Consider the following 26,752-nt stretch of genomic DNA (forward strand, 5'->3'; position numbering starts at 1 on the left):
TTTCTGGGTCATTATTTTCCTGCCAATTTGGACGAGAACACTTGTTTTGCTAATCTTTCCTCTTCCATTCTGTTTAAGTGACCATACCACCTGAGATTAGCGCTGCTAAAACATTCCTGTGTTATATCCTCGTTTTTCATATTATGTACACGTCCATATTCTTTCTGAGTATTCTCATATCTGTAGTCTCTAGTCTTTGGTCAAATGTTTAATTTCTAACCCAGCTCTCAGATCCAAGTTAAAATTGGTTTCAACGCCATCTCTTATTCTACATACATTTATTCATCTGGCTTCCTACCAAACCGGGTTTGTAGATTCTGTTGTATATTTCCATATTTAATTTACCATTCTTTATTAACATTGTACCTAAGTAGCTGAAATGTGTTTCTTGTTCTGTAGGTTCCCCATGAAGATGTAGTGATATTGTTAATGTTTCTGCCTATGTTCATTGTCTTTGTCTTGTTATTACTGATTTTCACACCAGATTTATTACAGCAGTTATTCAGTTTATTCAGGGAATATTGCAGACTTGTATCGGATTTATTTAACAGTATAACTTTTGATATGGGGTTTGATACCACTATCCTTCATAATGTTATTCATGGAGGTAACCAATAATAGAGGGGATAATGTACATCCTTCACTGATACCAAATTTAACAACAAACCAGCGTCCTGCACTTCTTTCAGTTATAACTGCTGACTTACATCTCAATTAAAGACTAAGTATTGCTTAACATAATCGCATTGAACATCATATAAATGTGGAGTTTTGAATGACTTTTCCCTTGGTACATTATGATATTCCTTTTTCAGGTGTCTACAAAACTCAAATACAGATGTTTATTATATTGCCCCGTTTTCTAAACTATTTGTCTACGACAAATAGTAAATTGAATATCTGATCCTGACAGCTTCTATTTTAAAATCAGATCCCTATTTGGTCCGAATCCAGCTTGTTCTTTACCGAGTTTCCCTTCCATAATCCATATCAACTGTTCATCAAAGAATACTTGCATAAATCGTAACATGAACCCTTAGAAGGAAAATGCCTCTACAATTCTCACATTCAGTTTTATTTCACTTTTTATATGTGGATACTATGAGAGTGCTGCTCCAATCATTTGGAATTCGTCTCTCTGTCCGTACCTTTTGAAATATGCTGTGTAGCCCCTTCAAGACTTTTATACCTCCATACTTGAGCATTTCTGGTCGAATTTTATCTACCCGTGCTGTCTTTCCACATTTCAGGCTTTTGATAACTTTTTCTACTTCAAGTATGAATATGTATTCCTGATTGCATGCTTGATGAATGGGTTTTCACCACTGTGCTGTCACCGCATGTTTCATTCAGCAATGTTTCGAAATAATTACATCATATATCAAGCATACATTTTCTCTAGTTTTCATGCCGCCTTTATCATCTCTAATTCCTTTTGCAGCTCTCTTTCTTCCATTTCTAAGCTTCTTCAACAACCACCAGAATATCTTGCCACTGCTTGATATGTATTTTCTATGTTTTTAACAAAGTCTTCCAATGATGTTTGTTTAGCTAGTTTTACAGAGTGTTTATCTTTCTTACATTTGTCTCTGTATCTCTAAGAGTACAGGCTGACTTATTCGCCAGGAACTTTCAATATGCTGTCTTCTTTTCCTTCACTGCTTCTTTGGTGTCCTGTGTCCACCATGGAGTTCATAATTTTCAATCCTTGAAAACAACCTCACCACATGTCTCTGGCGGAATCAATCAATGTTTTCTTCACGTCATGGCACTGAATCTACAAGGTTTGTTTCCTGGTCTCAAACTCTTTCATTGTTTCTTGAATAATGTTTGTGTATTTTACTCGACAGTTCTTATCAGAATGCTGCTCAACTTTTATTCGCTTTAAAACTTTCTCACATGTAATTATTTACAACATGAAATTCAATTTTATCCTGCTGAAGACTAAATGGTGATCACTTCCAAATTCAAATCCTCTGTACGCTCGCGTGGCCTGCGCAAATGAGAAACATCACTATCAAGATAGTCAAGGCGATTTTTTGCCTCTTCTCTCCGTATTGTTACACCTGATATCCTGAGAATATAGCATTCTCGGTTATCATGGTATAACATGAAAAATAAATAACATAAATAAAAAAACCCTGCATAAAAGGAATAATTTAATTAATAAAATATTCTTGCATCCAGTATAAATTGAGTGAAATGTAACGGTCTAATGTTTAGTTAAGATAACAAAAGAAAAGAATGTATTAAGATGTATTATGACTAAACAAGGAATTTGTATTAAATAAGAAGCTAAGAGTTAAGTGCATAAGTATAAAAGAATGAGTCATGAAATACGCTATGTAAGAGGCTACAGATTAAGCATTAAGTAGAATTCTGAGAAAAGGTTTGAAAGGGGGTTAACCACGCTACCGGCCAAGACATCTATAGACGTTCAAGCTATCAGTGACGCGAAGTGCATATTAAAATTGTAACACCATTGATATTACATTGAAATATATGATGGATACGAAGCGTATGCGGGTGTGTATTTGATCCATAATGGCCGGTAAGGTGGTTAAGATAGAGGCTAACAAGAGAAATAACGGAATATCGCTTAGGGCCTATACCCGGATAGAAACTTCGTTACGAGTTGCGATTAAAATGATGTATGGCGGCAAAATGCTACCCAATTGGTAGACAGACCGAAAACAAGTAGGAGGCGGGAAAAAGAAGTAAGAAAGGGCGCCGTTAGAGTAACAGCTATAAAAGGCTTATATCCTCATGCCACACCAAGGAAACGAAGGTGAGCGGGAAAGCTATTCCCGTATTCCTATGTGGAAAGTGAAATATACCAGAGAGTCATAGGAAGCTGTGGAAATATCGATGTCCTCGTTTCGGATAGTACAGCGAACTGTGCAGATGTTTATGTAGCCCTGAATTGCAAGAAGTTATGCAAGCAAGTTCGTTCAGTAGAAGGTAAAGGCCCGTAAGTGAAGATAAAGAAAGATATTGTGAATTTTGTCTCATGTTAACTAGAAGTTGTTTCTGATAGGTACCATTGTCATAATACGGAACTGTTAAAGTGATTAGGGAGAAATTATAATAGGACTTTAGACTTTGATAGAGAGTGTTAAGAGTAAGCTAGCTAGTGTTGATAATTTGTGGATAAATAATTATCATAAGAATCTTGAGTGCCTACTATATTGTAAAAGGAAAATGACATAGTAGTGTGTTAATGAAGTAAATGGTTTTGTTAATATTGAGTTTGATTAGTGTGAATTGAGTAATCAAATAGCCTGAGGAATTTGAATGCCTATTGTGATGTGTAGAGAATCAGAATTGTCATAGGTATGTGCTAGGGTAGTTAATGATTTTGTTAGTGTACTTGAAGTTGAATAATCTAATAGTGTGTGGTAATATGATTTGTCCATGTTATGTGAATTCATGTTTTGTGTGAAATTTTGTGGCGGCATGATCGTAGTAACTTTTGTCGAATCATAGCCCAACTACTTGTATTAAGCTAATTTTACTGTGTAAGTAATTTAGTTGAGTATTTTGATATGTACCATGTTTAGAGAAATAATAAACCTTTTGTTTAATGATAAAAAGTTGTCTGATATTGCTAATCCAATGCACCGCTTAGAAACTTTCAAGCCTAATCACGCGGGGAATTAATGTTAAGAAACGGGAAGTTTAAGGAATTAATGTTGAGTAACAAGAAATAGTGTCACGACTGCAATAGTTACACTTTCAGATATTTGAGTTCCTTTTCTCTGTTTATGTATAAATTATCCTAAACTAAATACCCAAAGGGCGCAGTTAAAATACAAATACCAGGTATACTACAGGGAATAATAACTTAGATATTAGTAGAAATTTTGGTGATGTCTTGAAAGTTGAAGTTAGAAGAATATAGACGAAGGCAATTTGTAAGACAAACAAAAATCGTAAGATAGAACAGGGACATAACAAATGGTGCAGTGTCAGCAGGATGTAATTTAGCTAATTAAACCATAATTATAAGCTATTTACAATAAGTTGGTTTTGGTAGCAGATCAGACAACTTAGAGGAAAAATTTGGGATAAGTTTTATAGAGAAAATTTGAAGGTTAACTTGTGTAAATTGGATGCAAGTATGACTGAACTCACCAGTAGTTTAGGCATGGATAACAGCGACTTTTTTCAGTATATTAACCCACAGCAGGTGTTCCCACAATTTTCAGGTGAGGAGACTGATGACGTCTTAAATTTCTTTAGTTATATAGAAGAACTTAGAAGAGTTGGAGGATGGACTAATTTTCAGTTGCTAGTCCTACTCAGAAGTAAACTGGTGGGAAAGCCTAAAGCTTTCCTGTATTCTTCCCCCATTCTCAAGGAAACCCGGGATTACTCCCGATTTAAGTCAGTCCTAATTTCTGAGTTCTCAAAACTAGGAAGTTTAGGACCAAACTTATGGAAACTCCAGAGGTGTTCTCTGGAAAAAAAGGGAAAGTGTGGTTGAGTTCCATAACAGGTTACTGACGGTTGCTAGAACCCTAAGTGTCAATAGTGAAGAAAAACATCACTTGTACTGGGCCATTTTCCATCAATTCAGGCAGGTAGTCAGACCGGAGTTGAAAGAAACAGCATTCGATAAGAAACTATCTAATTTAAGAGAATGTTACAATGCTGTAAACGAACAAGAACAATTGCTCAGAGACCTTCTTCCCGCATATGTTCAGGCGTCAGTGAATGTAATTGAAGAAAAGAAAACTTTTGAAAGAGAGCAGAGACATATTAAAGAGAGTAAGAAAGGGAGAGACAGATCAAGGACAGGAGAGAGACTAGATAAAGGTAATAAGCAAGAGGTAAACAATTTGGCAGAGTCTAATATTGATTCAGATAAGATAAGAGATATTGTAAAGCAAGAGAGCGAGATACCATAGAAACCAATTATGGATAGGTTAGGTGAGGTAATGAAACAATTAGGAACATTATCTGCTAGAACCCCAGAGCCTAATTGTAGCAAAACTGAAGATACAATTAAGTTGGTTAAACAAGAAGTTGAGAGTCTGCAGAGAACCCTTCTAGACAGAGTAGACTCAATTATGCAGAAATTATCTGGAGTCATACCACAGCAAGAGACAGTGATTTCAAAGAATGAAGGAAGAGTTAATGCGCAAAGGGACAGAAGGGAGCCTCCTACATGCTTCAATTGTAAAGACATAGGGCACTTTGCTCGTTTCTGTTTTAGAAATAGGAGATCCTGCATGAATAATAATAGATATAAGTCAAAGTTTGGGCAAACTCCTCATACTTATGTAGATAGGAAGAGGAATCATGAACAAGAAAAGTCGGAGATGATAATTAAGGGTAAGATAAAAGGTTTGCATTGTGATGTACTACTAGATACAGGTTCGCAGGCCTCTGTCATAACGAAAAATTACTTTCAAAGAATAAAATCCAGTGTATTGCGAGGCATTTCAAAGTCAAAGAAACCGATCAGATTATCGGGGATTGCGACCTCTAATGTTTATGTAAATAAGAAGGTTAGAGTGCAGATATACTTACCTGAGTTTAACATGTGTGTGTTTGGCAGGATTTGTTGGTCCTCCCCAGGACATCTCGCCCAAGCTCACAAATAATTTTAGGCATAAGATTTCTAGAGAAGTATGATTTCTCATGCAACTTCTCTAGTAACGAAATGTTCCTTATGGGAAGAAAGCGGTCAGTTAAAAAGAGAAAATATAAGGTAAGGAAGTATAGAGAATCACATCAGGGCAGGATAATGAATGAGACTAATGTCATACTAAAGGTACAGTCTAAGAGGATAATGAAGAATGCATTGATAGCCAGGCTGATTCTTCATTAACTTCATCATGTGAAAATAACTGCCAGACTGAGACTGACCTCATTACAAACGTGAAGTAGTGGAAGATAAAAGTGTAGAGGAAAGGAAATTAGAGGAAAGTAGTCAGGAAAGGTTCGATGTTAATTTAATTGAGAGACTTGAAAGATCTGGAGGTTATTTTAAACACACAGGATGGAACATGAAAAGGAGAAAAGAAGTGAATGTACAATCAAAGCAGCAGTTTTTTTATGCTGACTTCTTGTGTTTCATATTTAAACTTAGAAGGACTATAAGTGAGTGGTTAGTTTGTGATTTCCCTCTTGCTATGAAGGCTGCACACATACTCACTGATTGTATAAGACTTGTAAATTATTATAATGAGAACGAATGTAGTCAAATGTAATCAGAAGAAGGAAGGAAAAGAGGGAGAAAGGAACACCTCATAAGAAAAAGAAATTTCTCTTAAAGAAATTTTTTTTGTTTAAACTGGGGACCTTTGTTACACCTGATATCATGAGAATATAATATTCTCAGTTATCATGGTATAACATGAAATATAAATAACATAAATAAAAACTCCTGCATAAAAGAAATAATTTAATTAATAAAATATTCTTGCATCCAGTATAAATTGAGTAAAATGTAAAGGTCTATTGTTTAGTTAAGATAACAAAAGAAAAGAATGTATTAAGATGTATTATGACTAAATAAGGAATTTGTATTAATTAAGTAGCTAACTAAGTATTAATATAGAAATGCGATTAAGAATGAAAGAGTTAAGTACATAACTATAAAAGAATGAGTCATGAAATATGCTATGTAAGAGGCAACAGATTAAGCATTAAGTAGAATTCTGAGAAAAGGTTTGAAAGGGGGTTAAGATAGACGCTAACAAAAGAAATAACGGAATATCGCTTCGGGGCTATACCCTGATAGAAACTTCTTTACAAGTTGCTGATCAAAATGATGTATGGCGGCAAAATGCTACCCAATTGGTAGACAGACGGAAAACAAGTAGGAGGCAGGAAAAAGAAGTAAGAAAGGGCGCCGTTAGGGTAGCAACTATAAAAGGGTTGGTAACCCCCTCCCTCGAGGCGGTTCGAGGAGTAGGCTCTGGTGGGTTTTGGAGAGAAGATGTTTACATAGTCAAGGAGGCTTCAGGCCTTTTTGCCTTTTGTCAGAGGAGAAGAAACATTTGGATAGTCGCGGTGGTTTTAGTTTCGTTTTCTAGTGGATCTCACGGTGTTCCTGAGTGGAGAGATATGGCTTATATCCTCATGCCACATAAAAGGAATCGAAGGTGAGTGGGAAAGCTTTCCCGTATTCCCATGTAGAAATCGAAATATGCCATAAAGTCATAGGAAACTGTGAAAATATCGATGTCCTCGTTTCGGATAGTACAGCCGACCACTCAGATGTTTATATAGTCCTGAATTGCAAGAAGTTATGCAAGCAAGTTCGTTCAGTAGAAGGTAAAGGACTGTAAGTGAAGCTAAACAAAGGTATTGTGCAGTTTGTCTTATATTAACTAGAAGTTGTTTGTGATAGGTACTGTTGTCTTAATACGGAACTGTTAAAGTGATTAGGGAGAAATTATAATAGGACTTTAGAATTTGATAGAGAGTGTTAAAAGTAAGCTAGCTAGTGTTGATAATTTGTGAATAATTTATTGTCCTAAGAATCTTGAGTGCCTACTATATTGTAAGAGGACAGTTAATGACATAGTTGTGTGTTAATGAAGTAAATGGTTTTGTTAATATTGAGTTGGTTTAGTGTGAATTGAGTAATCAAGTAGCCTGAGGAATTTGAATGCCTAGGGTGATGTGTAGAGAATCAGAAATGTCATAAGTATGTGCTAGAGTTAATGATTTTGTTAGTGTACTTGAAGTTGAATAATCTAATAGTGTGTGGTAATCTAATTTGTCCATGTTAAGTGAATTCATGTTTTTGTATGAAATTTTGTGGCGGCAAAATCATAATAACTTTTGTCGAATCATAGTCCAAATACTTGCATTAAGCTAATTTCAGTGTGTAATTTTGTTGAGTATTTTGATATGTACCATGCTTAGAGATATAATAAACCTATTGTTTAATGATAAAAAAGTTGTCTGATATCGCTAATCCAATGCACCGCTTAGAAACATTTGAGCCTAATCACGCAGGGAATTAATGTGAAGAAACGGAAAGTTTAAGGAATTAATGTTGAGTAATGACTGTAATAGTTACAATTTCAGATATTTGAGATCCTTTTCTCTGTTTATGTATAAAATATCTTAAACTAAATATCCCAAAGAGCGCAGTTAAAATACAATTACTAGGGATATTACGGGGAACAATAACTCAGATATTAGTAGGAATTTTGGTGATGTCTTGAAAGTAGCAGTTAGAAGAATATAGACGAAGGCAATTTGTAAGAGAAACAAAATTCTTAAGATAGAAAAAGGGACATAACAAATGGCGCAGTCGACAGGATGTCATGTCCCTATTCTATCTTACGATTTTTGTTTGTCTTACAAATTGCCTTCGTCTATATTCTTCTAACTTCTTTCAAGACATCACCAAAATTTCTACTATTATCTGAGTTATTATTCCCCGTAGTATCCCTAGTATTTGTATTTTAACTGCGCCCTTTGGGATATTTAGTTTAGGATAATTTATGCATAAACAGAGAAAAGGAACTCAAATATCAGAAAGTGTAACTATTGCAGTCGTGACACTATTTCTTGTTACTCAACATTAATTCCTTAAACTTGCTCTTTCTTAACATTAATTCCCCGCGTGATTAGGCTCGAATGTTTCTAAGCAGTGCATTGGATTAGCAATATCAGAAAACTATTTTATCATTAAACAAAAGGTTTATTATTTCTCTAAACATGGTACATATCAAAATACTCAAATAAATTACTTACACACTAAAATTAGCTTAATACAAGTAGTTGGGCTATGATTCGACAAAAGTTACTACGATCATGCAGCCACAAAATTTCACACGAAACATCAATTCACATAACATGGACAAATCAGATTACCACACACAATTAGATTATTCAACTTCAAGTACACTAAAAATCATTAACTACTGTAGCACATACCTATGACAATTCCGATTCTCTACACATCACACTAAGCATTCAAATTCCTCAGGCTACTTGATTACTCAATTCACCCTAATCAAACTCAATATTAACAAAACCATTTACTTCATTAACACACTACTATATCATTAACTTTCCTTTTTCAATATAGTAGGCACTCAAGATTCTTAGGATAATTATTTATTCACAAATTATCAACACTAGCTAGCTTACTCTTAACACTCTCTATCAAAGTCTAAAGTCCTATTATAATTTCTCCCTAATCACTTTAACAGTACCATATTATGACAATGGTACCTATCACAAATAACTTCTAGTTAACATAAGACAAAATTCACAATATCTTTCTTTAACTTCACTTACGGGCCTTTACCTTCTACTGAACGAACTTGCTTGCATAACCTCTTGCAATTCAGGGCTACATAAACATCTGCACAGTTCGCTGTACTATCCGAAACGAGGACATCGATATTTCCACAGCTTCCTATGACTCTCTGGTATATTTCACTTTCCACATAGGAATACGGGAATAGCTTTCCCACTCACCTTCGATTCCTTGTTGTGGCATGAGGATATAAGCCATATCTCTCCACTCAGGAACACTGTGAAATCCACTAGAAAACGAAACTAAAACCACCGCGACTATCCAAATGTTTCTTCTCCTCTGACAAAAGGCAAAAAGGCCTGAAGCCTCCTTGACTATGTAAACATCTTCTCTCCAAAACCCACCAGAGCCTACTCCTCGAACCGCCTCGAGGGAGGGGGTTACCAACCCTTTTATAGTTGCTACCCTAACGGCACCCTTTCTTACTTCTTTTTCCCGCCTCCTATTTGTTTTCCATCTGTCTACCAATTGGGTAGTATTTTGTCTCCATATGTCATTTTAAGCGGAAACTCGTAACGAAGTTTCTATCCAGGCATTGGCCCTAAGCGATATTCCGTTATTTCTCTTGTTAGCCTCTATCTTAACCCCCTTTCAAACCTTTTCTCAGAATTCTACTTAATGCTTAATCTGTAGCCTCTTACATATCTTATTTCATGACTCATTCTTTTATACTTATGTACTTAACTCTTTCATTCTTAATCGCATTACTATATTAATACTTAGTTAGCTACTTATTTAATACAAATTCCTTATTTAGTCATAATACATCTTAATACATTCTTTTCTTTTGTTTTCTTAACTAAACAATAGACCTTTACATTTCACTCAATTTATACTGGATGCAAGAATATTTTATTAATTAAATTATTTCTTTTATGCAGGTTTTTTTATTTATGTTATTTATTTTTCATGTTATACCATGATAACTGAGAATGTTATATTCTCAGGATATCAGGTGTAACAAATTTCTCCCCTTTAAACAAACAAAATTTTTTAAGAGAAATTCCTTTTTCCTATGAGGTGTACCTTCCCCCTTTTTTCTTTCCTTCTTCTAATTACATTTAACTACCTTCCTTCTCATTATAATAATTTACAAGTCTTATACAATCAGTGAGTATGTGTGCAGCCTTCATAGCAAGAGGGAAATCACGAACTAACCACTCACTTATAGTCCTAAGTTTAAATATGAAACACAAGAAGTCAGCATAAATAAACTGCTGCTTAGATTGTACATTCACTTCTTTTCTCCTTTTCATGTTCCATCCTGTGTGTTTAAAATAACCTCCAGATCTTTCAAGTCTCTCAATTAAATTAACATCGAACCTTTCCTGACTACTTTCCTCTAATTTCCTTTCCTCTACACTTTGATCTTCCACTACTTTGACGTTTGTAATGAGGTCAGTCTCAGTCTGGCAGTTATTTTCGCATGATGAAGTTAATGAAGAATCAGCCTGGCTATCAATGCATTCTTCATTATCCTTCTTAGACTGTACCTTTACTATGACATTAGTCTCATTCATTATCCTGCCCTGATGTGATTCTCTATACTTCCTTACCTTATATTTTCTCTTTTTAACTGACCGCTTTCTTCCCATAAGGAACATTTCGTTACTAGAGAAGTTGCATGAGAAATCATACTTCTCTAGAAATCTTATGCCTAAAATTATTTGTGAGCTTGGGCGAGATGTCCTGGGGAGGACCAACAAATCCTGCCAAACACACACATATTAAACTCAGGTAAGTATATCTGCACTCTAACCTTCTTATTTACATAAACATTAGAGGTCGCAATCCCCGATAATCTGATCGGTTTCTTTGACTTTGAAATGCCTCGCAATACACTGGATTTTATTCTTTGAAAGTAATTTTTCGTTATGACAGAGGCCTGCGAACCTGTATCTAGTAGTACATCACAATGCAAACCTTTTATCTTACCCTTAATTATCATCTCCGACTTTTCTTGTTCATGATTCCTCTTCCTATCTACATAAGTATGAGGAGTTTGCCCAAACTTTGACTTATATCTATTATTATTCATGCAGGATCTCCTATTTCTAAAACAGAAACGAGCAAAGTGCCCTATGTCTTTACAATTGAAGCATGTAGGAGGCTCCCTTCTGTCCCTTTGCGCATTAACTCTTCCTTCATTCTTTGAAATCACTGTCTCTTGCTGTGGTATGACTCCAGATAGTTTCTGCATAAAATGAGTCTACTCTGTCTAGAAGGGTTCTCTGCAGACTCTCAACTTCTTGTTTAACCAACTTAATTGTATCTTCAGTTTTGCTACAATTAGGCTCTGGGGTTCTAGCAGATAATGTTCCTAATTGTTTCATTACCTCACCTAACCTATCCATAATGGGTTTCTGTAGTATCTCCATCTCTTGCTTTACAATATCTCTTATCTTCTCTGAATCAATATTAGACTCTGCCAAATTGTTTATCTCTTGCTTATTACCTTTATCTAGTCTCTCTCCTGTCCTTGATCTGTCTCTCCCTTTCTTATTCTCTATAATATGTCTCTGCTCTCTTTCTAAAGTTTTCTGTTCTTCAATTACATTCACTGATGCCTGAACATGTGCGGGACGAAGGTCTCCGAGAAATTGTTCTTGTTCTTTTACAGCCTCCTAACATTCTCTTAAATTAGATAGTTTCTCATGGAATGCTATTTCTTTCAACTCTTGAATCCCTGCCTGAATTGTTGGAAAATGGCCCAGCCCAAGTGAGGTTTTTCTTCACTATTGACACTTAGGGTACTAGTAACCGTCAGTAACCTGTTATGGAACTCAGCCACACTTTCCCTTTCTTCCTGAGAACACCTCTGGAGCTTCCATAAGTTTGGTCCTAAACTTCCTAGTTTTGAGAACTCAGAAATTAGGACTGACTTAAACTGGGAATAATCCACGGTTTCCTTATGAATAGGGGAAGAATACAGGAAAGCTTTAGCCTTTCCCATCAGTTTACTTCTGAGTAGGACCAGCAACTGAAAATCAGTCCATCCTCCAACTCTTCTAAGCTCTTCTATATAACTAAAAAAATTTAGAACGTCATGTTTCTTCACCCAAAAATTGTGGGAACACTTGATGTGGATTAATATACCTAAAAAATTCGCTGTTGTCCATGTTTAAACTACTGGAGCGTTCAGTCATACGTGCATCCAATTTACACTAGTCAATTCTCAAAATTTCTCAACAAAACCTATCTCAAATTTTACCTCTTTGTTGTCTGATCTGCTACCAAAACCAACTTATTGTAAATAGCGTATATTTTAGATTTTATTAGCCAAATTACATCCTGCCGAATGCGCCATTTGTTACGTCCCTTTTCTATCTTCTAACTTCTGCTTTCAAGACATCACCAAAATTCCTACTAATATCTGAGTTATTGTTTCTCGTAGTATCCCTAGTATTTGTAATTTAACTGCGCCCTTTGGGATATTTAGTTTAGGATATTCTTATACATAAACAGAGAAAAAGAACTCAAATATCTGAAAATGTAACTATTGCAGTCGTGACACTATTTCTTGTTACTCAACATTAATTCCTTAAACTTCGCGTTTCTTGACATTAATTCCCCTAGTGATTAGGCTCGAATGTTTCAAAGTGGTGCATTGGATTAGCCATATCAGACAACATTTTTATCATTAAATAAAATGTTTATTATTTCTCTAAACATGGTACATATCAAAATACAAAAATTGATTACTCAATTCACACTAATCAAACTCAATATTAACAAAACTATTTACTTCATTAACACACAACTATGTCATTAACTTTCCTTTTACAATATAGTAGGCACTCAAGATTCTTAGGACAATTAATTATTCACAAATTATCGACACTAGCTAGCTTACTTTTAACATTCTCTATCAAATTCTAAAGTCCTATTATAATTTCTCCCTAATCACTTTAACAGTTCCGTATTAAAACAATAGTACCTATCACAAACAACTTCTAGTTAACATAAGACAAAATTCACAATACCTCTCTTTAGCTTCACTTACGGGCCTTTACCTTTTACTGAACGAACTTGCTTGCATAACTTCTTGCAATTTAAGGCTATATAAACATCTGCGCGGTCGGCTGTACAATCCGAAACGAGGACATCGATATTTTCACAGCTTCCTATGACTTTATGGCATATTTCGCTTTCTACATGGGAATACGGGAATAGCTTTCCCGCTCACCTTCGTTTCCTTGGTGTGGCATGAGGATATAAACCATATCCCTCCACTCAGGAACACCGTGTAATCCACTAAAAAACCAAACTAAAACCACCGCGACTATGCAAATATTTCTTCTCCTCTGGCAAAAGGCAAAAAGGCCTCAAGCCTCCTTGACTATCTAAACGTCTTCTCCTAAACCCAAAAGAGCCTACTCTTTGAACAGCCTCTTGGGGGGGGGGTTACCAACCCTTTTATAGCTGGTACTCTAACGGCGCCCTTTCTTACTTCTTTTTCCCGCATCCTACTTGTTTTCCGTCTGTCTACCAATTGGGTAGCATTTTGCCGCCATACATCATTTTGATTGGCAACTTGTAATGAAGTTTCTATCCAGGTATAGGCCCTAAGAGATATTCCATTATTTCTCTTTAACTCTTTCATTCTTAATCGCATTTCAATATTAATACTTAGTTAGTTACTTATTTAATACAAATTCCTTATTTAGTCATAATACATCTTAATACATTCTTTTCTTTTGTTATCTTAACTAAACAAAGACCTTTACATTTCACTCAATTTATACTGGATTGAAGAATATTTTATTAATTAAATTATTCCTTTTATGCAGGGGTTTTTATTTATGTTATTTATATTTCATGTTATACCATGATAACTGAGAATATTATATTCTCAAGGTAATTAGGTGTAACAGTATGAATATATGCAAATTGTTATGTTGGAACATTGTGTTAGTAATAATCAGTTTACTGTCCTGTGTGGAAATCCAACAGGTATTTGCCATTACTCTTAGCTTTGCAGGCAATTAACAAAAATAAAACACTTTATAGAATCATATCCATATACTTTGACCTTTATTCAACTTAAAGTTGGTCAAGCGTACTTTCCTTTCTTCTTTTCATCAATGAAATAAATGGCAGAGTATGTTTTGACTTAGCGGATATCACTAATTAATATCAAAATTTTGAAATAACAAGAAATAAAACTATATTAGGTAATTGGCGAAATTTTATTATTCTTTAATCTTAAACTTTGCAGACAACAATAACAACGACATAAGATTAGAATTATATCATAATGACTTCCCTGCAGAGATTTAATATGCAAAAACAGATAAACAAACGGTTCAAAAGTTATCTTAATTTATTGAAAAAAATAAATAGAGCTAAAGAATGTATCAAATCCTGGCAAGAAAATTTTGATAGCAAATACATCAAAAAGAGGGGATTCTATTTTACCATTCTCTTGCAGGGACTATTCGATTTGTCATATGCTCATGCACGCTCATAAGATGGAAGGAATCATGCTAAACTCAGTATGATTAGTTGAGCCAATTACTAATTTTTTAACTTCCAGCTGAAATTTTGTAAGAAATAATCCACTGTTCAATGCCTGGTCGTATGCCAAGACATTGCAGGAACAGTATTCAACATAGAAGTGTCCTGGAATATTCACTCCGAAATTTCAATTAGCATATAGTGTACCCCACGACAGCTACAAGAAATCCTTTTGTAAAATGGTCCAGCTACAGAAATGTTTTCTTCTCTTCATTTGATAAATATGATCCTTTCCAGTCACTCTTCAATATTATGAGTTGTTCTACATAATCGTTACCGTTTCCTATCCAGAGTGAACAATCGGATGATCGTCGGAGAATCATATTTTACTGCTGCAGTGTAGCTCTTCTCCATAAGTGACGAAGTTATTTCATCTCCATATCAGAAAGTGTCGCTCTTTACATGCCTCTTCAGATCTGTGAGAATTCGTAAAAGAAACCGTTATTAAATATACCATTCCGCGGTATGACTCTCTTTTTAAAGAAAAACAGAGTTCTGGAAATCATAGCGAGTATTGCTACCATCAATGGAAGGAAGAATGACAACCAGACCCACTATTTAAATGGCTTTCAGGATCAAATGGTACACCAAACTGCCTGAAGTTGCGGTTGGCATGTCGATTAGCACAGTAGTGTCAGAGACGTTCCAAATTCGAGAAAAGTTCAACAATAAAACTATTCCGCACATAGCAGCTAAATGGAACACATTAATAAATACTATTGTCTGCTAAGGAGTTTGACAATTACCTAGCGAATAATGCTGTTGCCACTTAATATGCGAGATCGAGCTTAGAGGTAGCGCATATATAGGGCTGTGTAGCGGGAAACCTTCGAGACAGAGTGATTCAATGCTTTCTCCATGTGGATCATTCGCCGTCATTATCCACCCAGTGTAACTCAGTGGAAATGATGTTTACAATCGTCAAGCCCGAAGAAAGAGCGTTCACAAGCTCAGTTCTAGTCGCTGACTAGAGGAACTTTTTCTAAGCCTTTTGGACTGGTTCCCGAGTTAGTCGATTTCGGGCATGGGCAAATGGGTTTTTTCTCCCACATACTCTAGATTTTCGTCTCGTAAACTCAAGACAATCGACCGTAGAACCACACTATTTTCAGACATTAAACATATTGTGTTAATGTAAGGTGCCACGAGATGGTCGCACTTGTTATCCGTCTCCTCACTGCGTTCCGCTTAATTGGTGATGCCCTTCGCCAGCTATCTCTGATTGTCTAGTAGTGGAGACTGAACTGCTCACTCAGTGTTTACAAAATCTTAGATAGGGCTAAAACGGTCTCGCGTAGTCCCTATGAAGTAATAAAAGGGCTTAGCTGATAACCGTCCAATTTTTAAATCCTATTCAGCGAATAACAGTTGAAGTCACGACAAAAAATTTCGATAGCAATGCAGATTAAAGAAATATTCAAAAAAAAAAAAAAAAAAAAGAGATTGAATTGAAAAAACGAATTTTAACAGAAAAAAAAATCAAACTAAATTCTCGATCGGAACAATCCTAATAAAACATCAAAGACCCATAAAGGCGAAATGAGAAAAATTGATTTACGCAGTCTTGGTATTAACAATAATCTAAAGACTTGCACGCTTATAGAAATCTAAATCCAATCTTAATGGAATATCTACAGGATGATGCTTCAATTAATATCTGTCACCGAAACTTTTTAATTACACTAAAGTTCACTCCTTTCTCCAGAAAGGTGGCTTGAGTAAATTTGCATTCCATGTCAGTGAGTGGCAAAATTTGAATCCATTTATGATCTGTTCTGATTCAACGGTTCTCTGCTGTCACTTTTATGAATGTAGTGACGGCAGGGAACATCTTCCCAACACAGAAGAAGTGAGGTCGTTTTCATTAGGAACTTCAAGATTTTCACAATCCGTAATTTTTCACTACCCAATTCCACCAAGCAGGTGGAATTGGGTAGTGAAAAATTGCATAGAAGGCAACGGGAAACCACTATGCTTCTACTCTTTCCTTAGTTTGGATTAACAGTAAATTTCTAAGAGGTTCTTCGGGACACCTAACAAGAACTATATTACAAGGGAAAGTTGAGGGGAAGTGAAGACGTGGAAGCCCAACTAGAGAGTGGTTTAATGGCATCGTGGAATGGACTGGTTTAAGAATGATGGAAGCGACAGACAGAGAGAAATGGAGAAGAGCTGCTCATCTGCTGCAACCCTCTTGATAGAGGATGCTATCCAACGATGACGACTAGTCATTATGGGTCACACATGCATTATGCATCCTCACGCTTAGTATCCATCATATATTTCAATGTAATATCAATAGTATTACAATTTTAATATGCACTTCGCATCCATGATAACCTTGACGTCTATAGACGACTTGGCCGGTAGTGTGGTTATTAGAGAACATTTTTAGGAAACAATTATTTCTTACATTCACAAAACCTTCCCGTTCTCACTTTGCAAGTAAACATAATTGCATATCCAAGCTAAATAACTTGAAACTCCATTACTTAATTCTATCTGTTGTGACGTCATCACATCATCCTTCCCAGGCTATCATGTTCCATCATGATGATGATATTACTGTCAGATCTCAAGAAGAGATGAATCGGATAAGATTTTAATACTTATTTCAAGACATTTATCCTATAACTTATAGCTTCACATATGTTGTTTAAAGGTTGTTTATGTTCAAGATAATATTGATCAGACGGTACTCGGTCTAAAACAAATAAAATGATGCTAACTGCTCATCAACGTATGGACCTATATGCAGTGTATTTAGAACTAACGTATACGGTCGAATATGATGAAAGTGGCATTGTGGTTAATGTAAATTTTATGGTTTCATGCAACTTATATCTGTAATAACATTTGTTAATCTCCTGTATAGGTTTTTGTTACGGGATCCGTTGTGCTTCAAGGACAACAGGAATTCCAGTTTGAGGAGAAAGACGATGTAACCACATACACAGATTACACCTTCATCAACAATAATACTTACAAGTCTAACGATGAGGGATCATCTGAAAATTCCAGAATTGGTCGGCAGGTACTTCCTATTTCAGTCACTGCAGAGATGGCACCCTCTTTCCAAATTCTCGTTTACTGCATAGCGAAAAGCGGAACGGTGATATCAGATAGTAAAGAAATAAAAGTGAAGAATTGTCCACAGAAGAACAAGGTAATCTCTATAAATATTTCTGGATGAAAAAAGCTATTGTTTTCTAACAATAATTTTCTGAGTCAAACAATATCTCTTTGTTTTAGTGTCAATTGTCATATTTTCTACTGAATGTCTCGCAGTTCAGTATAATCGACCATGCAGTTTTTCCTAGCACATTTTGTATCACATTATTACTATTATTATTATTGTTGTTGTTATAATCATTAGCATCATACCTCAATGGAGTCGAATGACATATCACACACACACACACACACACACACACACACACACACACACACACACACACACACACACACACACACACACACACACACACACACACACACACACACACACACACACACACACACACACACACACACACACACACACACACACACACACACACACACACACACACACACACACACACACACACACACACACACACACACACACACACACACACACACACACACACACAGTTCATTCTGCGTGCCTAAATTCTTAACCGTGTCTGTATTTTGTATTCACACTACTCCGTGGCAATGCATTCCAATCACCCACCACTCTCTCCATGCAAAAAATCTGCACCTCACCCGCTTTCTCATACTCGCCTTATACAGCTTCCGTTAATGACCTCTTGTTTTCTCTTTATTTTTCACCATACTATGTAAAACATAATCCACAATAATCTGGTAACAACCCATTACGACTCATATTTCTCAATTATATCCCCTTATTCTATTATCCTGCACTGCAGAATCGTCCATATGTGGCTTAATTTAAGCCTTATATAGCGGAACCATAACAACATTTTTTAATTTAAGGGGATATGGAATCTCACATTATTTCAAAGCATAACAATCTTACTTTTTACGTCAGTTTCCCCCATTACTGCCATTATTCGTTTTGATCTCTTAAGAATTCTAGCAATCTGTCTATGAAAATTTATGTCCTTATCCTACATGGACGTAAAATCGCTCCCAGATGCCTCATTTCCTCCACGTTTTCAGAGATACAACCAATTGCATACTCTAAATCCCGTCTTTGCTTTCTAAACTTTAAACCTTTACAACAGCGTTTCCCTAACTTTTCCTACGACGGAACACTTCAAAAATCCTGAAGTTTTAACGGAACACCTTGGTTGTTTTGTAGGGTAGGTAAATATAAATAATAAATAAAATAAATGAGTAAATCTGAGCGTTAAGAAAAAACAAACATTGATTCTCAAATGATAATTATTTAAAAGAAAACATAAAAATAGTAAAATAAACTATCGTATATACGCGAATATTGCAAATTAAGTTCTTAATGACTTCGATGTTTCGCTATTTGAATTACAAATTCTTTTGATATCAGGCACAATATTAGAAAGTTGAATTCTCATATTTGGAGTAGCCTCGAGTATGTTAATTGCTTTGATTTGGTTGCAAAATGATATGAAAATCCTGCCTCGCATAAATATGTCGTTCTAAAAGGAAGTAAAACAAGATGAGCTAGTTTAGACACGCGGGAGTACTCTAATTAAGTCAATTATATTTTCATAATCACTTGCGCTGACCCCTGTTGGCTTCGCTGCCATTGTAAATGGATTTATAACCCAGGAATTGTCCACACTGGATTTTGGAAAATATTTCGAAACGGTTGTTTGCAAGCTATGTAAGTTTTCTAAAATTATGTTACAAACTTCTTCATTTACTTTACAATTTATTTGAGTCAAAAATTCATGCAAGGTGGGAAAATCAAAATTATTGTGTTCAACCGTAGAAATCCAGAATTGCAACTTCCTATCAAAAGATGAAATTTTACCTCTTGTATTAAAGACTGTAATATTCTTTCCTTGTAATGATAAGTTAATTTTATTGCACTTTGTAAAAATATCTACCAAATACGCAAGGCTCATCAACCATGAAGAATTTTTAATAATTCAACAAAATTTTGTCCTAAATTATGTGACGTCATAATTTAGGACAAAAGACCAATAACTCAATACGAAGTTCAAACTCCTGAATAATACTTTTCCTCTGACTAGCCATCTCATTTCAGTATGTAATAAAAGTGCATTATATGCACTACCCATTCATCGCACAAAATTTTAAATAATCTGGATTTAAGTGGTCGAGATTTTACATAGATGATCATTTTACGGCATCATCCAAAATAGTTTTTAAATATGTAGGAATTCTTTTTGTTACTAGTGCTTGTCTATGCAAAACACAATGACTTTTGGTGGCTCTTGCAGCTTCTTGCAGGATACGTGTTATAACTCCCTTCATCTTTCCTGCCATTGCTTGAGCACCATGTGTACAAATATCAATTGTAATACCATTGATATTAAAATTGTAATAATAATTGTAAAATAATAAAATGTACAAATATCAATTGTAATACAATTGATATTACATTGAAATATATGATGGATACGAAGAGTATGAGAATGCGTATTTGTCCATAATGAAAGTAGCGGGGTTGATTTCCTTTTATATTAAATCGACATTTCTTTTTTATAATCTTATTGTTTTTCATACTAAAGTTACCTTTAGAACACTATTATTTTTGTTTTTATTATAGCTCTGAGAAATATTGGAATTTGAATATTATTCAAAAATTACTGATGTATTCTTGTTTAAAGACAGGAACGTTAACGACAATACACTTCTCCGAACCGATTTCTTGTTTTGTAATATAATTAGTAATACAGTTGAATATATCTTCTCCGGTAGATTTTTTCTTGTAGATATTCGCACATGAGTAAATCTTCTTCAACGCTTTTATCAAATATGTAATGAACAAACACTAGCAATACAGCGAGTCCTACGACAACTGTAGGTTCATCCATCTGCAATGTATATTCAGTCCAAAGTCTAAGTCGATGAATGAGCTCTTTCTCTATGTCAGCAGAAAGAATTTTGATGCGGTGTAAAACAGTATTATTTGATAATTGTACAGTATTTTTAGCAACCTGCTTGTTTATCATGCATGATACAATGTCTTTCACACAAGGCTTAATGATCATCTCACCAATTGTATGACCTTTACCAATAAGTGCAATGCGGTAACTCATGCGAAAAGATGCCTCTGTTGCATTTTCAGTTATAGCAATTGTAACTATTTGAAGTTTGGAATTTTCTAGCGAGTCACGTTGTCTCTTTAAAAAATTTTTTCCTTTGAATCACTGTGTTTCTATTCGAAGTGCCTACGCAGTTTAGTTGGAGCCAAAGAACTGTTTGCTAGTATTTTATTACATAAAACACGCCTTGCATTAGGAGCATCTGTATTGAAAATACACGTAAATCTATAATTTAAATAACTTTCATCGTACTTCGTTTTGGTCTGTTCTTAGATGACTCTTGTTCTTTAATATTAGCTTTTGAAGAAACCACAGTTTTTAATTCAATAGCTTCTCCAATCATACGAGTAGATGTGTCAGCAGAAGTATTTGCTTCTCCTTTAAAGTTCCTGTCTTTAAACAAGAATCTATGTGTAATTTTTGAATAATATTCAAATTCCAATATTCGTCAGAGCTATAATAAAAACAAACATAATTGTGTTCTAAAGGTAACTTTAATATGAAAAACAATAATATTATAAAAATGAAATATCGAATAATATAAAAGTAAATTAACCCCGCTACTTTCATTATTGACAAAATACGCATTCTCATACTCTTCGTATGCATCATCTATTTCAATGTAATATCAATGGAATTACAATTTTAATATGCACTTCGCATCCATGATAACCTTGACGTCTGTAGACATCTTGGCCGGTAGCGTGGAAACACGCAAAGTAAATATAAATTGTAACAATACTCAGAGAAAAGTACTAAACCGTGTCAAATCATGTAAAATCAATTGTAATAAGAATGATTTGATAAAATATTCAGTAACAAAAATTAAACAGTCGAAATAAATCAGATATATTAATTATAAAATGAGTTAAAAGAATAAAAAGTAATTAATATAATAATACGGACTATTGTGCGCAGGTCTGGTCTCCTAGTTTCCGTTGTCATTCTGATATATTGGAGAGAGTGAAAAGACGAATGTTAAAAATGATATCAGGATTGTGGAATACTGAATGAAGACAGATTGAGAATTTCTAGGCTGCAGACACTAGTAAATAGGAGAAAGAGGGGTGATATGGTTGAGATTTACAAACTGCTGAAAGGATCATGAAGGATTTTAATTGATGAGAGTTTTCAATTTATGGAGGGTGGGGAAAGGACGAGAGGGCATACTTGGACGCTGAGAATGAAGGCCGTCAAGAAGGGTGTAAGGGCTAGATTTTTATCACAGAGAGTGGTGCGTGATCCATTGTATGTTGCGAGTGCAAGCAGTCTGAATGAATTCAAGAATAAATATGATAGCTGGTTTGTGTAGTATGTGACCTCCCTCGATGAGTCTCTGACTCCCTGGAGGTCTCTCTTAATAATAATAATAATAGCAATAATGTATATGGTGTGGCATGTTGACAAATATAAAATTACATTTAAGTTAGTTATCAGTCACTGGACCAATGAAATCTCGTAGTTTCCTCAGGCCAACATCATTAAATTATTTTGTGATAATTTTCATTGACATATCTCTCTTTCACCCATATTGCTTAATCTATACACTGAAGTGCAATAAATAAACTGAAAGAACTAATAGAAACAGGAATTAAGAGAAATGGAATTGATATTAACTGACTACGGTTTGCGGATGATATAGCAGTTATAGCTGATAACGAAAACAAACTGAAAGCCACCCTAACAAAGATGGAAGAAATCTTCACACAGTACAGCCTAAAAATTAATTATTAGAAAACAAAATTATTAATTACAAGTAAAGCAAATTCAATTAAAATAAACCTGGAAATAAATAATAAACTAATACAACAGGTATCTTCTTCTAAATATCTTGGAAATCTTATCACAGAAAATGGAAGAAACCAATCAGATATTAAAGCACGAATAATCCTAGCCAAAAAAAAAACATTCTATAACAGAAGAAACATTTTTGCCAGTAAAGGACTTAGCATCCAGCTCAAAAAATTACTAGTGAAAACATACATATGGAGCTTTGCATTATATGCTTGTGAGGCCTGGACTCTAACAAAACAAGACATGAAAAAGTTGGAAGCATTTGAACTTTGGTGCTGGAGAAAGATGATGAAAATTAGTTGGCCAGAAAGGAAAAGTAATGAAGAAGTTCTAAATATAGTTCTTGAAAAGCGGTCATTAATGAAACACATCATTATCACAGGCCACGTGGCAGACCAAGAATTTCATATATAAATAACATAATGAAGCTAAGGTTGTTGTGATGTGCTGCTATGGTTACCAATCTCCGGATTGATGCACCAAAGAAAAAGATCCAATTCTGATTACCAAAGTGTTATAATATTATTACAAGTGCTGAGGAGTGAATGCAGACTTATTCATCTGTGCGCTGGTAGTTTTCCCCCTCCTTTGTACATACTGGAGATCTCTGTAGGCTTGAACACCTTCAATAAGAGATTTTTTAGACCAAATTTAAACAAAGTGCCTTGTCTCGTATTCATATTAGAATTTAAATCTGTATGCTTATTACTTTAAAAAAATCGTGGCACTCCGGTTTCCGAATAACTAATTACACTGCAATACGAACTTTCGATGAAAATATTCAGTATTGACAGATTTCGGAATACTACCTTGATCTTCAATTTCACTGGGAAAATATTCTTTATACTTCCTTGCTGATTGGTCGCCAACATTTGCAACATAGATGTTATTTCGTTCAGTTTTGAGAACAGAGAATACGCCTCCCATTGTTGTAATCGGCAGCTGTGTTCCCTTTTTCAAATGTTGAAAGGTTTCGATGTGTGAAAATTAACGATTATTCATGAATACTTCCACGTTTAAAAATACAGGGCTTGGTCACTAACCTTTGCTACACAGATGCTGTTTAGCCGATCTGGGTGTGAGCTTTTCGACACATTCACGAATATTATTCTTCTAAGAATATTTCCACTATAAAATACTTATTCATGAAAAATGCTTAGAAAACTAAAATGACAAATTCCAGGAGAACGTCTGGCCGCCCAATATAATTGATGGCATTTAAAACCATTCCAGGCTCATATTGATATTAATTTTGATAATTTTTCAGGGAACTATTCACTTTCCGCGGAACACGATTTGGGAAACCTTGCTTTGCAACATTGAACTGGCAATCTAATCATTTGCAATTTAGCAGCGCATCCAAATCCTCTTGCAACCAAAGCATCCACTTCATCTTTCATTCTTCTCTTTCTCAACTTTGTATCATCTGCAAACAAATGAATATCACAATTCAGACCCATACGATATATATCGTTAATTATATATCAACCACTAATATACAATTTACACAACCGGTTCCAAAACAAACCACCAGTAACTTTCCTCTTCTGCGATATCGCTCCCCCATACACAACTCACTGATACATAACAGATAGCCAATCCCTCTTCCATGGTACTGACGTGCTATCCAAGCCCATGATTTCGAGTTTAATCACTGCTTTTCATATGAAATCTAACAAAGTTCTTTGCAAAATCTAAATGTACCACTGAAAATGCACCATCTTTAGTCAATGCATTGGCCACCTTGTTGCACTGGTGTCCTAAACATATGGACGAACACTGTTTCTGAGGGTTACAACCGCAAATTCAGAAGAACGAGTTTGTGGCAATTTGAGTAACTGAAGATTTCGAGTAGAAAGCCTGTACAGATTTAAATTTTTGAATCGTGCACAGAGAGGTCACACTGTAGCACTGAACAGGATAAAAGGCAAAAGGCTGCAGTAAGCGGGTTATGTTTGACGAAAGCTATTTTCGTGAATTAATAAAGTTGTAAACTTCCATTTGTAATGAATTAAAGACATCAGTTAGATGATTTCCGGGGGGAAGAATTATACGAAATCTTGAAGAAGAAGGGAGCGGAATTACTGATATCGCCAGAGAGTTTGGAATCTTACATAGCGTTGTATTTAGGATCTGGGCAGCTGATTAAACTAATGGAATATGTTCCAGACGCCTGCTAAGCGACCCACGAGCTCTACCACGGAGCGTAAAGACGGATTTTCGGTTATAAGAGCAAAACTTAATGGACACGCCAGGACAGGTCAGATTGTAATTCGGTTCCATTCAAGCATATGTACGTGAATATCTCGACAAACTGTGGCAAGACTTCAAAGAAAAGTAGTCCTATAGTCTGCGTCCTTTCATTGATTCATCGAATATCACGTTTCAGTGGTATTATATCCATAACAAATGGACAAATCATCAATGAGCTAATGAGCTCTTTACAGATCAGAGTCGTTAGAATCTGTCCGCTAGAATCCGCTAGAATCTTGATCTAACATAAAGGTGTTACTGCTTATTATCGCAAGGATGCTCTCCAAAGAGATAGATTCGGTGCTGATGGAGTCATGGTGTGGGGAAGCATTATGCTTAATTGATGCATCGAGATTTAAATGCTGGAAAAAGGGACTATGCCTAGTGAACGATATTGCTATAAAGTTCTTCAGCATCATGTTTCATTGTTCCATGGTATTCTAGGAGAAGAATTAATTTTTATGGATTATAATTCCACATCACATCATACACGAGCACTAAAGATACTTGAGGAGACTGGGGATATTAAATTTAATCGAGTGACAAGCACGCTTCCCAGATCTCAACCCCATAGACCACGTTTGGGTCTCAATAGGGAGAGGCACTGCTTAAATAAAATTGTTTTATACTTAGAACATCGATGCGTCTAGATATTCACCAGCTAATCAACAGTAGTTAGTTTACTGCTTTTAAATGTATGTAAAGGTGTGTTTGTATAGAAAATAGAAATTTATGATGAAGAAACAAAAACCAATTCCAAAAAGGAAAAAAAAAACTTATTGTAAAACATATGATTGCACAAGTGACGTGTTTCCCATTCCTCAATGTCACAAAAAACATACTTTCTTTAATGACTTTTCAGTGAGTATGAAGAAATAGCAATCACGTGTTAAGTTTATTTTCTAATTTCATGTGCATTACAAGAGGCCTTTGTACAAATGTTGATTTGCTATTTGCTTTGTGTTCGAATGACATTTCTAATATAGAATCTTAAACTATGCCCATTAAGGAAGAATTTTGCAGTATATTTCCTATTAAAATATAATACACTGTAAAGAATTAAAATCGTCTAATGTGACCTACAAATATTGGTTTCCTTTATTCATGCAATTTTAACTTACTGAGTTTACCATGATCGAAAATGTTTTGTTTTTGAAATGAATATATGAAGTATATATGTCAACAATGATAGGTTAACAGAAAGTATGTTGACAAGTACTCACCTTTTATAATACAACGATGAACCACATGGTTCATTTATATGAAAAGAAGTGCAGTCCAGGTCAGTAACATCTTTTCCTGGTAAAAGAGTGTGCCTTAATCACTTGTACTTAAAGCATCCTAAACTCTTCGTTGATTGAGTAAGAGAAACGATCTATCAGCGTTCTTGGGTTAAAGAATTCTTATTTTTTTCTCAGTGGGTGCATACGTCGAATTCTAAATTGATTGGACAGACTGAACATCAGTTTAATTGGTTATTCTCTGACACTACTTCTAAGTACATATGTAGATAAGAAGCAATCTCAGAGAGTATCCAATTAAACTAATGTTCAGTCTGTACAATCAATTTGGAATTCGACGTGTGCAAGCAATGAGAAAAAAAATAAGAATTCTTCAACCCAAGAAGGCTGATACATCGTTTCTCTTACTCAATCAACGAAGAGTTCTA

At 35.0% G+C, this 26,752-nt stretch overlaps 1 protein-coding gene across 1 annotated transcript in view; it reads left to right on the top strand.

The window, feature by feature from the left end:
• LOC150099932 (alpha-1-inhibitor 3-like) overlaps nt 1-26,752 on the top strand; it is a 79,110-nt gene that overhangs the window by 7,884 nt on the left and 44,474 nt on the right. Inside the window, exon 5 of the mRNA XM_090403177.1 lies at nt 17,688-17,978. Coding sequence (XP_090259303.1) covers nt 17,688-17,978 — 291 coding nt within the window. The remainder of the gene's footprint in view (nt 1-17,687; nt 17,979-26,752) is intronic.

This window comes from Typopeltis vanoorti, chromosome 13 (assembly GCF_054136105.1).
Source record: "Typopeltis vanoorti isolate ZY-2024b chromosome 13, IOZ_Tvanoo_1.0, whole genome shotgun sequence".
Classification (NCBI taxonomy): domain Eukaryota; kingdom Metazoa; phylum Arthropoda; class Arachnida; order Uropygi; family Thelyphonidae; genus Typopeltis; species Typopeltis vanoorti.